Below are 17,008 nucleotides of genomic sequence, written 5' to 3'. Positions count from 1 at the left end.
AAAAATATCTCCAGAAATCAGCAACACTCTGGATAACTAGGAAATGAGGCCCTATGTCAAAAATCCTGAAATATCCCTTTATGCTATAAAAGTAACATTTACCAAAATCAGTACATCCGGGTTAGCAGAGATAAATGCTAACGGCGCAGAAGCTACGCTAACCCCGGAGGTAGCAACATAAGGAAATATAACTTTTTTAGCAGTAGGTGCAACATTTCTGGCTAATGAGTCTGAGAAATAAGTGGGTTCAGTCACTCTCTGTTGAGTTTCAGAAATATTGATGGTTGTTTTTAAGCTTTCTCTCTTTCTCTCTTTCTCTCTTTCTCTTTCCTATTTCCTTCCCTTATTTCTTTCTTTCTTCCTTCCTTGAAGAATACAAAGAATAAAGTCTACAGATAAAACTAAAATACACTTCAAACGAGGTAAACCTACGATAAGTCCTCCTATAATGCGGACTTATGAATTATTTATTTTACATTACGTATGTTTTTTTTTACATTTAAAATCTAAAAAGCCAAAGGTCAGCCACTAAAGCTTCCAATAAAAAACCTCCTCTTCAGCGTGAGGCCGCACACACCGGTCCCTCACACACAAAAGCAGAACAAACGCCTTCCTTCCTTCCTTCCTTCCTTCCTTCCTTCCTTCCTTCCTTCCTTCCTTCCTTCCTTCCTTCCTTCCTTCCTTCCTTCCTCCCTCCCTCCCTCCCTCCCTCCCTCCCTCCCTCCCTCCCTCCCTCCCTTCATTTGATTCCTTCCTTCTTTCTTTACTTCCCTCCTTCTTTCTTTATTTCCTTCTTTCTTTCTTCATGTGATTCCTTCCTTCTTTCTTTACTTCCCTCCTTCTTTACTTCCCTCCTTCTTTACCTCTCTCTCCCCCTCCCTTCCCTCTCTTTCTTTTACTCTTTCTTTCTTTATTTCCTTTTTTTCTTCATTTGATTCCTTCCTTCCTTCCCCTTTATTTCTTTCTCTTTTTCTTTCTTCCTTTCTTCCTTCTTTCTTTATTTCCTTCTTTCTTTCTTCATTTGATTCCTTCCTTCTTTCTTTACTTCCCTCCTTTTCTTCCTTCTTTTCTTCTTACTTTCATAAAGTCTACAGATAAAACTAAAATACACTTCAAATAAGTACTAGAGGTAAACCTACGATAAGTCCTCCTATAATGCAGACTTATGAATTATTTATTTTACATTACATATGTTTTTTTTTTTGCATTTAAAATATAAAAAGCCAAAGGTCAGCCACTAAAGCTTTCAATAAAAAACCTCCTCTTCAGCGTGAGGCCGTATATACACCGGTCCCTCACACACAAAAGCAGAACAAACGCCTTCCTTCCTTCCTTCCTTCCTTCCTTCCTTCCTTCCTTCCTTCCTTCCTTCCTTCCTTCCTTCCTTCCTTCCTTCCTTCCTCCCTCCCTCCCTCCCTCCCTCCCTCCCTCCCTCCCTTCATTTGATTCCTTCCTGCTTTTTTTCCTTACTTCCTTCTTTCTTTATTTCCTTCTTTCTTCATTTGATTCCTTCCTTCTGTCTTTACTTGCCTCCTTTTTTTCTTCCTTCTTTCTTCATTTCCTCCCTCCCTCTCTCTTTGTTTCTTTCTCTTTTTCTTCCTTCCTTCCTTTCTTCCTTCTTTCTTTATTTCCTTCTTTCTTCATTTCCTTCCTTCCTTCTTTCTTTCCTTCTTTTCTTCCTTCCTTCCTCTCTCCCTCTTTCTCTTTTTCATTCTTTCTTAATTTGATTCCTTCCTTCCTTACTTCTTTCTTTCCTTCTTTCTTTCTTCATTTGATTCCTTCCTTCTTTCTTTACTTCCCTCCATCTTTTCTTCCTTCTTTCTTCATTTCCTCCCTCCCTCCCTCCATCTCTTTTTCTTTTTCTTTCTTCCTTTCTTCCTTCTTTCTTTATTTCCTTCTTTCTTCATTCATTCCTTCTTTCTTTCCTTCCTTTCTTCCTTCCTTTCATAAAGTCTACAGATAAAACTAAAATACACTTCAAACGAGGAGTAGAGGTAAACCTACAATAAGTCCTCCTATAATGCGGACTTATGAATTATTTATTTTACATTACATGTGTTGTTTTTTTTGCATTTAAAATATGAAAAGCCAAAGGTCAGCCACTAAAGCTTTCAATAAAAACCCTCCTCTTCAGCGTGAGGCCGTATATACACCGGTCCCTCACACACAAAAGCAGAACAAACGCCTTCCTTCCTTTGATTCCTTGATTCCTTGATTCCTTGATTGAGTCCTTCCTTCCTTCCTTCCTTCCTTCCTTCCTTCATTTGATTCCTTCCTTCCTTTCTTTCTTCCTTCTTTCTTTCTTTATTTCCTTCTTTCTTCTTTCTTTCTTCATTTGATTCCTTCCTTCTTTCTTTACTTCCCTCCTTCTTTTCTTCCTTCTTTCTTCATTTCCTTCTTTCTTCATTTCCTTCTTTCCTCCCTCCCTCCCTTTCTTTTCTCTTTTTCTTTCTTTCTTTCTTTCTCTTTCTTTCTCTTTTTCTTTCTTTCTTTCTCTTTCTTTCTCTTTTTCCTTCTTCCTTCTTTCTTTATTTCCTTCTTTCTTCATTTGATCCCTGCCTTCTTTCATTACTTCCCTCCTTCTTTTCTTCCTTCTTTCTTCATTTCCTTCTTTCTTCTTTCTTCATTTCATTCCTTCCTTCTTTCATTCGTTCCTTCTTTCTTCCCTTCCTTTCATAAAGTCTACAGCTAAAACTAAAATACACTTCAAACGAGGAGTAGAGGTAAACCTACAATAAGTCCTCCTATAATGCGGACTTATGAATTATTTATTTTACATTACATATGTTTGTTTTTTTTGCATTTAAAATATCAAAAGCCAAAGGTCAGCCAATAAAAAACCTCCTCTTCAGCGTAAGTTCCCTCACACACAAAAGCAGAACAAACGCTTCCCCAACAACAACAACCGAATTATAAATAACTCCTGGCTCGTCTCCAGGCAGAACAGTCCGAAGCAATTTGAGAGTTATGTGGAGGAAAAACAAACATGTAAACCCCCCCGCGCCCCCTCCCCTGAATTCACCTCCTACTCCTTCATAACCGCCCCCCCTTCGCCCATCGCCGCCGGCTTTATTTTTTACAAGCGGCGCATAAATGGGAAAGTTAATGTAGCATTGAATAGAAGTGGGCCGCTGAACTGCGACAGCGCCCGGAGCTGCCGAGCTTATTGCGTCATTTTTCTCCCCACAGCAGGTTAGCATTAAATTTGAATTTGTTGGAAGTTTTTTTTTTTTCGCGGGGGGGGATCATTTACAAAAACGCGCCCACGCTTCGCCGCACAACCTTTTGTTTCCATGCAAATGCGGAGCCGGCGTAAATATTTGAACGCGCGCCCGGCGTTTGGCGCGGTTCGTCACGGGTGAGCTCGAGTGCGCCGTTAAAATCTTTATTATTTTCGTTTTTTTTTTTTCGTTTTTTCTCAGCCAGGGTTATTTGGGTTAAAGCGTAATTTACAGAGCGCCGTCTGAATGTTGCATGAGCCGTGTCTGGCCGCAGTGCTTTCGACGATAAATGTTTTACAATTAGGAATAATGTGCTGTCGTTAAAGCGGCCGAGCGTAAAGGGGAACAGTCATGTGAAATTTACAGTTTGGAGCTTCGTTCTCTCGTCGTGTTGTTCTCTCATGTGTCCCGGCTTTTCTGCTTCTGACACCGATATTCGAAATTTGATTAAAAACAGTGAGTACATACAATGTGTGATGTCTGATAAGAGTGAGTAAACAGTGTCTGCTTAAACTAATACCACACAAAGATTTACATTTTATACGATAATGGCCATATGTTGTGAATGTTTACTTGTTGTGTCTGGCGCTGTATCTGCCAATATCCGATATTAACCGATAAAAAGACCTCATTTCCTAGTTATCCAGAGTGTTGTTAATTTCTGGAGATATTTTTTTTGTAATTCATGCAGTTTTTATATTTGAAGAGTTTCGTGGCGCTAGGCTAATGCTAAGCTAGTGCATTTCTATGGTATCAGCTAGCCTGCATTAAAAACAGTGTGACCCGCTCCACAGAGCACCTGAGGCAAATCACTTATAACACCAGACTAACCATATAAATGTCTGTGTTGATTGAATCATTTTAACCATTTTGCATTTAAAATAACTTCTATTTGAGCAGCATCAACTTCGTGGTTGTATAAACTACGCGCCGGCGGAGTGATCTGCTAGAAAATAGTCCCTCAAAATGCGATCATTCATGTGACGTAAGGTCAGTTATATTCCAAACATTATTCTATGGACACAGACTGTTGTTAATGCAGGCTAGCTGATACCATAGACATGCGCTAGCCTAGCGCCACGAAACTCTTCAAACATAAGAACTGCTTGAATTACAAAAAAAAATATCTCCAGAAATCAGCAACACTCTGGATAACGAAGAAATGAGGCCCTATGTCAAAAATCCTGAAATATCCCTTTAAAGCTGTGGTACCTGACTCTTTTGGTGTTGTAGAACACATGTATTTTTGCTTCCTCAGAGTATGTTGTAAACACAGCACAACACAGACCTTGTTGTATTGTCTTCACCTCAGTTTTATTGAGCAATGGATGATAAAAGTCGAATCTAAATTAGTGGAATTTATCTTGGAATTTATGTAAATAATTACATATTTTGAACAATTTGAATAAACAGCAGGAACTGTGAGAGCTAGAAACAAGTTTGGGCCAAAACAAAAGACGTGACTGAATAGGAAAAATCATGTACTCCAGCTTTAAGGCGTATGGTTCAGTGGTTTGTGCTCGTGCTTCACAGCTAGAAGGTCCCGGGTTCGATTCCCACCTGGACGGGGCCTTTCTGTGTGGAGTTTGCATGTTCTCCCCCTGGCTACTCCGGTTTCCCCTACCACTAAAAACATGTACAATAGGCCAAGATGAATGTGAGAGTGTTTGAGAGTGCACAGGGACAGATGAAAATTAGCCCAAGGCTACAACCCGGTGTGGCTTGTTTACATGCATGAGATCCATGTATGTTCATCAACATGCACTGTCCCATCAAATAAATAAATATAAATAAATAAAGTATGAAAACAGAAACAAATGACTGGCTATGAGTGTGGAATGCAGTCAAAAGGTAAAAAGTAAAAGTCCTTTATTATACCATGGACAAAGTAATTAAAAACGCCAACGCGTTTACATACATTACATACATACATGAAGTGCTCACTTCATGTATGTATGTAATGTATGTATATTTCTTTTTCGTACTTTCGTGTGGGTCATGTGATACCTCTCACGTGAGCCTGCCTTGGGTGCCGGCGTTTTTTAATTACTTTGTCCATGTTTAGTTTTTTAGGTTCTTTTTGAAAGACACGAGGTAGAAACAAACAAAGCTGTTCAAATACCTTACACGTTTCGACGGACACGGTACTACTTCTGTCTTCATCAGAGGCCTAAACTAAATATGTTATTCAAGACATAATGAATGTAATAAAAAGAATGACTTTGTCCATGGTCTTCTGTGGACCACCCTTCTGGGTGCAGTGTGACTTGGGCGGCTCGGACATCTGCCCCCACGACCCGGAAACAGACAAGTGGAAGAAAATGGATGGATGGACTTTGTCCATGGTATAATAAAGGACTTTTACTTTTTGATAACTGACTGCATTCCACACTCATCGCCAGTCATTTTTTTCTGTTTTCATACATGATCGGCTCCTTGGAAGAGCACCCGTAGTTTAAAACAATCGAAGCAGCGCTCATTTTCTACTTTTAAATGAATGAACTGGCTCCTGATCCCCACTGGGTCCTGTAACATCATCACATTCTAGAGCCTGAAAACAACTAATTGGCTCCAATATCTGATACCAGAATTGGAACAGTGCATCCCAAGTTATGAGCAAGTTACTTTTCTTTTGTTTCTTCTTCTGCTGCTGATTCAATTTTGTATTTTGTTGAACCTGAAACATGGAAGTGTATATTTGCAACACTAGTGCTTTTTCATATGGCTCCTCATAACAAGACAGTAATAATAATATAGTCACTTAGTTTGTAACATTCTTGTGCATTTGCATAAACAGGTGCACACACTTCACATAACAAGCTTTAAAAAAACTCGATAGATGATTATTTCTGCATACTGTTCCAGTATATGCTTTCTGTATACTCTTAAACTTTTAAATCCTCTTTTAATGTGTTCCAGAAGTCTACGCCACTTGGAGTAATAAACATACTTTTTAATGTGGTGCGGGGCAGCTGTTTCCGATCAATAGTGCATTTTCTAACCAACAAAGTGTAAGATACAGACGTGTGTGCAGAAAGCTTAGTGCCCACTAATGAACTCTGCACTCCTGTCTCAGACTCGACCCTCCCGCTCTGACCGCTCAGCTTGTCCGCCGCTTGATCCCGCCGCTGGACTTTCCAAAGCCTCCGGTTATTTTAACAAGACCCACGGGGAGGTCCACAGCCAAACACCACCTCCGTTACCGAGGCGGTCAATGAACCCCCCCCCACACACACACCTCGCTCTGCCCCCTCCTCTCTGTCCAATCAACACGTCCCGCGAGGATCGGGCCTCTCCGCGCTGTAATTGCGTTTCCCCGACCCGCCCGCTGACCCCGTCGGATCCCTGGGAAAACGGCATTAAGCGGCGGTCCTTCACCGTCACCGCCAGACTCCGGGGGCGAGGAGTTCATTTCAAAGCCGTGGACGGAGCGTGTAGTTACCTGTGCGGCGCGGCCCCCCAGGGCGTCAGGGCGGCGAGGGCTTTCTGCCGGAGCTGGTCCGCGGACACGTGGTCGCGGCGTTTGGCGGCGATCAGGAGGAGGTCGGACTGTTTCTCCTCTGACGTCCTCTCGCCGACGTACTGGGCACAGCTGGACTGGGACAGAAGGAGGAAACACATGTGTGGATGTCAAAGTAAAGAAACACGGGAGGGGAAAGTATTACGTTTTCATGGATGGTTTTGTGTCTCAGGGCTCTTTGAATCACTGACATTAATCTCAGACGCCTGTGATGATTAGTTCTCAGGTTAAACCCAGTTAACCCCTTAACTCCCACCTGAACCGAGCACATTTTCTCCAGTTTGGCTTTACCCCAGTCCAAAAGCTTCTGGAAAAAAGCTGTGAAAATAGCAACAAAATTGAGACGAAAACAATGATGGAAATGTGACAAAAAAGTGAGAAAACATTGACAAAAAGGGACGAAAAATTTATAAAAAAGTGGCAAAAATGTCACAAGAAATTGACAAAAAAATGACGAAAAAATGACATAAATGTGATTTAAAAAAAATGACAAAAAAGTTGCAAAAATGAGTTGAACACCCAACAAAAAAATGATTGGAAAAAAAAATCTGATGACGTGAGGAAAAACGTCCTCTTGGTTCAGGCGGGAGTTAAGAGGTCAAGGAAAAAACTACTGAAAAAGGATGTTCCACATTATTAAGCAGATCATCATTTTCAAGCAATATGGGAAAGAAAAAGGATCTCTCTGCTGATGAAAAGCGTGAAATAGTTGAATGGACTAAATAGGAATAAAAACCTTTGATATTTCATGAAAGATTTCGCTTAATCATTGTACTGATTCAGAGCACACACGGGTTTGTGCAGATAAAGGCACAATGAGGACAGTTTCTGCCAGAAAAACACATCAGATTAAGAGAACAGATGCTACAAAGCAGGTATTTGAAGCTGCTGGTGCCTCTGGAGTCTCCCGAGCATCAAGGTGCAGGACCCGTTGTGCATAAACCATCTATCTTCTTCTTCTTCTTCTTCTTCTTCTTCTTCTTCATGAACAGAAACGGCTTCAGTGGCTCAGAAATACATGAAGACTCATTTACAGAAATCACCAGCACATGCGGCAACATCTCTTGACACAACTACAAAAGATACAGATGGCATCGCGTCATAGAAGGGGTCGTGGCTTCGCCGTGGGGGAAACAGAATCTTTTTAGCCATTTTCTGGAGAAATATAAACGTATTTATCACATACAAATGAAGGCAAGTCTAAATCAGGTCCATATGGATGTTTATTCACAGCAGATTGTTCAGTAGAAGTGGGGGAAAAAAGGCAGTCGTAGCTAGTGCTAGCTAGTATTAGCATTAGCACGGTGCTAACATGAAGCATCATGTTAATATTCGCCGTTATTTATGTATTTATGGGCTGTTGAACCACTCCGCTCCTCTCCATGTCTTTGTATCTTTATTAAGTAGAACACTATATTCATAATTCAGCATTTGTTAAAGCAGTTTTGGAATAATTAGAGAAAGTTTTTATTTTTCTCCAAATTGTTTTCCCCCTTAACTGTTTTCAAACATGACCATGTATGGGCGAGTCCAGAGATGCCGTTTGTATCTATAAGTAAAACACTGAACACCACGGAGGAAACCATTACTGTCTAAAAAAGATCATTTCTGCATATTTGAAGTTTGCGAAAAAAGCACTTAGATTCTCCACAGCCCTACTGACAAAATATTTTGTGGACTGATGAAACCAAAGTTGAATTGTTTGGGAGGAACACACAACGTCATGTGTGGAGGAAAAAGGGTAAAGCACACCAACGTTCAGGCATCAGTATCAAAAACCAAGAATTGCTGAAGCATCAAAAACATGCATTGGTGCCCAGCCTTCCTAAAGATCCATAAATCCTGCCACTATAGCTGCTAAGTGCACCCCCACAGTTTGGGAAACATCCGACGCTCCTTGTGGTGATGAAGCACCTTCTAATAGACTAACCACACTGGGGAAAGCTCCGTGTAAAGCCATGAATCCTCTGAAGGGGCATTTGTCACGGGAGGAGCGTCACGGCTTCATCCAACACACTCCGGCGCGCTCACATATCAGCGGACGGACGTTCATCCCCCGCTCCCTCCCCGGCGGCGCTCTAAATCATGCGCCGGGGCAGGGACGCTCCATCAGCGCCCTCCTCCCCCACTCCAGAGGCGGGCGGGCGGGCAGGCGGGCGGCGGCTATTACGGGAAATGGAAGCAATACGCGGTGTCAAGGTTAACAAAGCTACACCGGTATTAAATCAGAAGGGCTTATTGTCCAAGAGGCACATAAACAATAAAACAACAAGGACGAGGTGAGTCCGGGAGGTAAAGGGTCCGGCGGGGAGACCGGGAGACCGTGAAGGTTACGTTCTAATATCTCCATGTCGGCTCTGTGGACTGTTCTATTTGGAATTAGCTTGATTTATATGAGCTGCAAAATCTAAACTATAGGGTGAGCAGGTTTTAGAGGAGGCAGAAGATTTAGTTGAAAAACAATCCGTCATACAGGAGTGTGACATCGTAGAAAGTAATCCAGGACATCTTCAGTACATATTGGTTCTTAAAGAGGCTTCTTCAGCAACTAAAATGTTGAGCAGAAGGCTCATTTAAAAACAACCATAGTCGACCTAAGTGTTGTACAAGAACAGTAACAACATGTACAATTAACTCAATAAAACTTAAACACAGGTAATATATAAAGGCACAAACTGTGTCTGGCAGGGCTGGACTGGCCATCGGGAGATTCGGGAGTTTTCCCGGTGGGCCGACATACTTTTGGGCCGATTGGGCCAGTCAGATCGAGATAAGGCCCGCAATATCCTTTCACCGGCCCACAATTAGCGTGAGGAGCCATCAGAGTCTCTATCGTTACGTAGATGCAATTACACAACCCCTCCACTAGAGGGATGTGACGCTTTTTATACCGTGCTCGTAGCACGCTTTCTTGATTCATGGTTCACAGATAATCTCGTAAAATGAGCAATGAGCCTCTGGGACCTAACACTCATGCCCCTCACATTGCTAATATAAGAGGAAATAGTTTATTGTAACTCCCTCCAGGACCCACAGAACCTTAGACCTCTATTTTTTTATACATTTTAGACAAATGTTTGCGAAGAAGTGCATGCTGGGAGTTCTCAGGTGACTCCGTCTTGCCCCTCGTCGTCAGTGCAGTTTGGAAATCTTGTTTCCATTAAAAGGATTTACAATGTTTGGCCTTTTTGGGACTTCTATTCTCACTCCACACCTCTCTGACTCTGTGGTGAGTTTTACCGTTTCATCTTAAACCTACAGTGGGATCATTTGGTTGGTTTTGAGAAGTTTATTTGTGTTGCAGTCTCGAGAGGAACTTCATTAACGGAACGCACATTTTAAGATTGTTAAGTAATTTTACAAAAGTTCCATCAAATTGTAAATGACAAGATTAAAGTGTTGAGTGCTATGAGGTGTTAGCCTGAATTCGGCAGAAACAAAATGCAACTATTGTCCTCGATTCGTAGCTTATACTGTTTTAGTTCAAGCCAAGGGCTTATTGTTTTGCTCATCACCTCGACTATTGCATTGAATATGACTGTTTTTTTGTTTTTTTTTAGAGGGCCGGTCTTGACCCAAAAGTCCCGGGCTGATTTTTTCTGCCAGTCCAGCCCTGGTGTCTGGTATACATAGAACCGAAGGCCAAAGCAAAAAGATGAGTTTTTAATTTGGTCCTCTATAGACTGAGCCGAGCGCACATGTAGAGGAAGGCTGTTCCAAAGTTTTGGGGCCGCCACTGAGAAGGCTCGGTCACCCTCAGAGCTCTGGAAGGACAGTAGAGCTGCAGCAGTTCTGGCAGATACTAATATAGGCATTTAAAAACAATCAACAGAATTTTAAACTTGATTCGAAAGGGAACTGGTAGCCAATATAAAGAGGATAGAATGCGAGTGACGTGCCGGTCAGCAGGCGGGCTGCGGCATTTTGGACTCCCTGCAGGCGCTGGAGGGATTTCAGGTCCAGCCCTGTGTAAAGGGAGTTACAATAATCCAACCTTGAAGTGATGAAGGTGTGGATCGCTTTCTCTAAGTCTTTTTGTGGCAAGTAGGCCTTAATTTTCGCTAGAAGTCTTAGTTGGAAGTAGCTGGCTTTTACAACTGATCCAATGTGTTTTCCAAATTTGAAACAAGTATCAAAAGTCACGTCAAGATTTTTAACAGTGGGGCGGATAAAGGAAACAAGAGGCTCAATAACACTGTCGGTCTTTAGGTTTGACAGGGGGTGTGCTCTTATACTGTTTTAATTGCCAATGGAACCAACTATTTTATTTCCAAATGCTTATTGTCTATATTGTAGGAGTGTAACGTTTCATCGAAAATCAATTTAAACTTAAAAAACTTAAAATGTGAATCAATGTTAGAAAAACACCGGCAAAATGATTTGTTCATTTTCAAGTCTTGAAAAAGAAGAATTGTAATGTAAAGTTCATGTCACCCCTTCACCTGGACAAGCAACACACAAACATCTGCAACACACAAACATCTGCAACACACAAACATCTACAACACACAAACATCTACAACACACAAACCTACAACACACAAACATCTACAACACACAAACCTACAACACACAAACCTACAACACACAAACATCTGCAACACACAAACATCTACAACACACAAACATCTACAACACACAAACCTACAACACACAAACCTACAACACACAAACCTACAACACACAAACCTACAACACACAAACATCTGCAACACACAAACATCTACAACACACAAACATCTACAACACACAAACATCTACAACACACAAACATCTGCAACACACAAACATCTACAACACACAAACCTACAACACACAAACCTACAACACACAAACATCTGCAACACACAAACATCTACAACACACAAACATCTACAACACACAAACATCTACAACACACAAACATCTGCAACACACAAACATCTACAACACACAAACCTACAACACACAAACCTACAACACACAAACCTACAACACACAAACATCTGCAACACACAAACATCTACAACACACAAACCTACAACACACAAACCTACAACACACAAACATCTACAACACACAAACCTACAACACACAAACATCTACAACACACAAACATCTACAACACACAAACCTACAACACACAAACATCTACAACACACAAACCTACAACACACAAACATCTGCAACACACAAACATCTACAACACACAAACCTACAACACACAAACATCTACAACACACAAACCTACAACACACAAACATCTGCAACACACAAACATCTACAACACACAAACATCTACAACACACAAACATCTACAACACACAAACCTACAACACACAAACATCTACAACACACAAACATCTACAACACACAAACATCTACAACACACAAACATCTGCAACACACAAACATCTACAACACACAAACCTACAACACACAAACATCTACAACACACAAACATCTGCAACACACAAACCTACAACACACAAACCTACAACACACAAACATCTACAACACACAAACCTACAACACACAAACCTACAACACACAAACATCTGCAACACACAAACCTACAACACACAAACATCTGCAACACACAAACCTACAACACACAAACCTACAACACACAAACCTACAACACACAAACCTACAACACACAAACATCTACAACACACAAACCTACAACACACAAACCTACAACACACAAACCTACAACACACAAACATCTGCAACACACAAACATCTACAACACACAAACCTACAACACACAAACATCTACAACACACAAACCTACAACACACAAACCTACAACACACAAACCTACAACACACAAACATCTGCAACACACAAACATCTACAACACACAAACCTACAACACACAAACATCTACAACACACAAACCTACAACACACAAACATCTACAACACACAAACATCTACAACACACAAACATCTACAACACACAAACCTACAACACACAAACCTACAACACACAAACATCTACAACACACAAACATCTGCAACACACAAACCTACAACACACAAACCTACAACACACAAACATCTGCAACACACAAACATCTACAACACACAAACCTACAACACACAAACATCTACAACACACAAACCTACAACACACAAACATCTGCAACACACAAACATCTACAACACACAAACATCTGCAACACACAAACATCTACAACACACAAACATCTACAACACACAAACATCTACAACACACAAACCTACAACACACAAACATCTACAACACACAAACATCTACAACACACAAACCTACAACACACAAACATCTACAACACACAAACCTACAACACACAAACATCTGCAACACACAAACATCTACAACACACAAACCTACAACACACAAACATCTGCAACACACAAACATCTACAACACACAAACCTACAACACACAAACATCTACAACACACAAACATCTGCAACACACAAACCTACAACACACAAACCTACAACACACAAACATCTACAACACACAAACCTACAACACACAAACCTACAACACACAAACATCTGCAACACACAAACCTACAACACACAAACCTACAACACACAAACCTACAACACACAAACCTACAACACACAAACATCTACAACACACAAACCTACAACACACAAACCTACAACACACAAACCTACAACACACAAACATCTGCAACACACAAACATCTACAACACACAAACCTACAACACACAAACATCTACAACACACAAACCTACAACACACAAACCTACAACACACAAACATCTGCAACACACAAACCTACAACACACAAACATCTGCAACACACAAACCTACAACACACAAACATCTACAACACACAAACCTACAACACACAAACCTACAACACACAAACCTACAACACACAAACATCTGCAACACACAAACATCTACAACACACAAACCTACAACACACAAACATCTGCAACACACAAACCTACAACACACAAACCTACAACACACAAACATCTACAACACACAAACCTACAACACACAAACATCTACAACACACAAACATCTACAACACACAAACCTACAACACACAAACCTACAACACACAAACATCTACAACACACAAACATCTACAACACACAAACCTACAACACACAAACCTACAACACACAAACATCTACAACACACAAACCTACAACACACAAACCTACAACACACAAACATCTACAACACACAAACATCTACAACACACAAACATCTGCAACACACAAACCTACAACACACAAACCTACAACACACAAACATCTGCAACACACAAACATCTACAACACACAAACCTACAACACACAAACATCTACAACACACAAACCTACAACACACAAACATCTACAACACACAACCTACAACACACAAACCTACAACACACAAACATCTGCAACACACAAACATCTACAACACACAAACATCTGCAACACACAAACATCTACAACACACAAACATCTACAACACACAAACATCTACAACACACAAACCTACAACACACAAACATCTACAACACACAAACATCTACAACACACAAACCTACAACACACAAACATCTGCAACACACAAACATCTACAACACACAAACATCTACAACACACAAACATCTACAACACACAAACCTACAACACACAAACATCTACAACACACAAACCTACAACACACAAACCTACAACACACAAACATCTACAACACACAAACCTACAACACACAAACCTACAACACACAAACATCTACAACACACAAACCTACAACACACAAACCTACAACACACAAACATCTGCAACACACAAACCTACAACACACAAACATCTGCAACACACAAACGTACAACACACAAACATCTACAACACACAAACATCTACAACACACAAACCTACAACACACAAACCTACAACACACAAACATCTGCAACACACAAACCTACAACACACAAACATCTACAACACACAAACATCTGCAAACGAGAAGCACAAAATGGCAATGTCTGAAGAAAGTCAGAAGCAGAAAACGAGCGCATGTTTGTGGGCGGAGCCTCAGAGGCCACGACGTCACGGACTGAAGCGCTAACAACTTATTATTTACTTAAAGAAATGAGTAAACTGCGCATGTATTAGTAAAAAAGACAATCAAACTTACAGTTCACTGTTAGAGTCCAGCTAATCCACGGCTGCAGCTTCAAAACAAATCCAAATGGTCCAAATAGATCGATAGTTTTCCTCTTCAAAGGTTTAAACTCTTCCTCCCTGTGTGTGTCCTGGTCTGAGGCTCCTCACGTGTTTCTGCTTTTCCCTTTAGACGAGTTAACGCAACTTTGTAGCTGATTTTACACATAAAATCCCCAGGTCCTCTTGGTGCCGCATGTATCATCCTGTGCTTCCTGTTTGTTTGGGTCGAGTGTTTCCCTGGGATTGACCTGACAGGCGCTGCAGCTGGTCTGACAGGACTGACCAATTCTCCTCAATTAAAAACGCACCACGCGATTATCGTGATCGACCTTTATTAAATTCTCTATTAGATTAAAATTCGATTAATAGCGATTGCTCATTCTACACATTAGGACATGGCTGGAACATGTAGGGTGAGGAAAACACATAATTTTAACATTTTTAAACTCCGTATAGTCCCTTTAAAGAGGGGATATTATGCTTTTTTTCAATCACATGGCACCAGTCTATATCACACTACAATGATGACGAAACCTTCTGTTGGTCTGTAAATGCAGTAAATTAGAATAACTGCCTTGTATAAAATTGCTCTCTCAAAATGGCTGTAGTGAATGTCTTGAAATAGGCCTCTGTCTCTTTAACCTCTTCACTCCCGCCTGAACCAAGAGGATCTTTTTCCTCACGTCATTAGATTTTTTTTTCATCATTTTTTTGTTGGGTATTCAAATCTTTTTTGTATCTTTTTTGTCATTTTTTTGTAATTTTTTGTCACATTTTTGTCATTTTTTGGTCAATTTTTTGTACATTTTTTGTCAATTTTTCATCACATTTTTGTCAATTTTTTTGTCAATTTTTTTGTCATTTTTTCGTCATTTTTTGGAAATTTTTTATCACATTTTTGTCAATTTTTTTGTCAAATTTTAATCACAGTTTTTTCATTTTTTTGTCACATTTTTTTCATTTTTTGTCAATTTTTTTTTTCATTTTTTTGTCAATTTTTTAAAATCAAATTTTAGTCACATTTTTGTCACATTTTTGTCATTTTTTCATCCATTTTTTGTCAATTTCTTGTGACATTTTTGTGACATTTTTGCCACTTTTTCATCCATTTTTCGTCACTTTTTTGTCAGTGTTTTCTCACTTTTTTGTTACATTTCCATCATTGTTTTCATCTCAGTTTTGTTGCTATTTTCACAGCTTTTTTCCAGAAGCTTTTGGACTGAGGTAAAGCCAAACTGGAGAAAACGTGCTCGGTTCAGGTGGGAGTTAAGGGGTTAAATTCTCTCTTGGATTAGAATTCGATTAATTGCCCTAGCTCATTCTACACACTAGGACATGGCTGGAACATGTAGGGTGAGAAAAATACATAATTTTAACATTTTTTCAACTCCGTATAGTCCCCTTAAGTCGACCAGTTTATTTGTGACTCTATTACTTTCATACAAACCTCAGCATCTCGACACGCCCTACGTTTCCCACACAGAAGCTTCTTTGATTGAAATCCTTTAACTTTTCAAGCTGATTATTATGACTTTGAAGAAAAATGCTCGTTGTCAGAATCCGGAGAGCTCATCTCTAACGCAAACAATGATGGATGCCGAGATCCAAACAGAAGCTGAATTCATAGGAATGCAATTTATCCGGAGAGAGACTTTATGAACTGCCAGGCTAATTCATAAATCCAATACGGCGTCGGCGAATCCCCGCTCTCTCCCAGGTGCTAAGCGTCATTTCGGAGAGCACACATGACTTCACCGCCGCGCCACCCAGGGCGGGGGGGGGCGCTCGCTAATACCCCCCCAAATCTAATTTACTAACAGTAGCTGCGAGTTAATTGAGTTTCCTGCTTCAAATTTGAATTCTGTCGGAGATCAGACTCGGCCATATTCTTCATGAGGCCGGGTAACTCAATCTGCAGCTGTCAGCTCGCATTTGCCACGTGACGCTGGTGAGGGGGAAAAATCAAATGTTATTTATCTCTTCAAAAACGCACGGCGCTTTCGGCTTGACGTTTGCTTAATTGTAAAAACGTCTTATCCTCTTTCAATCTGTGAGGGAGGAAAGGGGGAGCAGGTGGGATGACG

The 17,008-nt window shown here is 40.5% G+C and overlaps 1 protein-coding gene across 1 annotated transcript in view; it reads right to left on the bottom strand.

Moving 5' to 3' along the window:
* LOC306966731 (neurobeachin-like) overlaps positions 1-17,008 on the bottom strand; it is a 684,825-nt gene that overhangs the window by 293,119 nt on the left and 374,698 nt on the right. The window contains exon 36 of the mRNA XM_079561544.1: positions 6,664-6,818. Coding sequence (XP_079417670.1) covers positions 6,664-6,818 — 155 coding nt within the window. The remainder of the gene's footprint in view (positions 1-6,663; positions 6,819-17,008) is intronic.

This window comes from Gobius niger, assembly GCF_951799975.1.
Source record: "Gobius niger genome assembly, chromosome: 1".
NCBI lineage: Eukaryota > Metazoa > Chordata > Actinopteri > Gobiiformes > Gobiidae > Gobius > Gobius niger.
The sequence above is the reverse complement of the archived record's forward strand: the minus strand, read 5'-3'. Positions and strand labels throughout refer to the sequence as shown.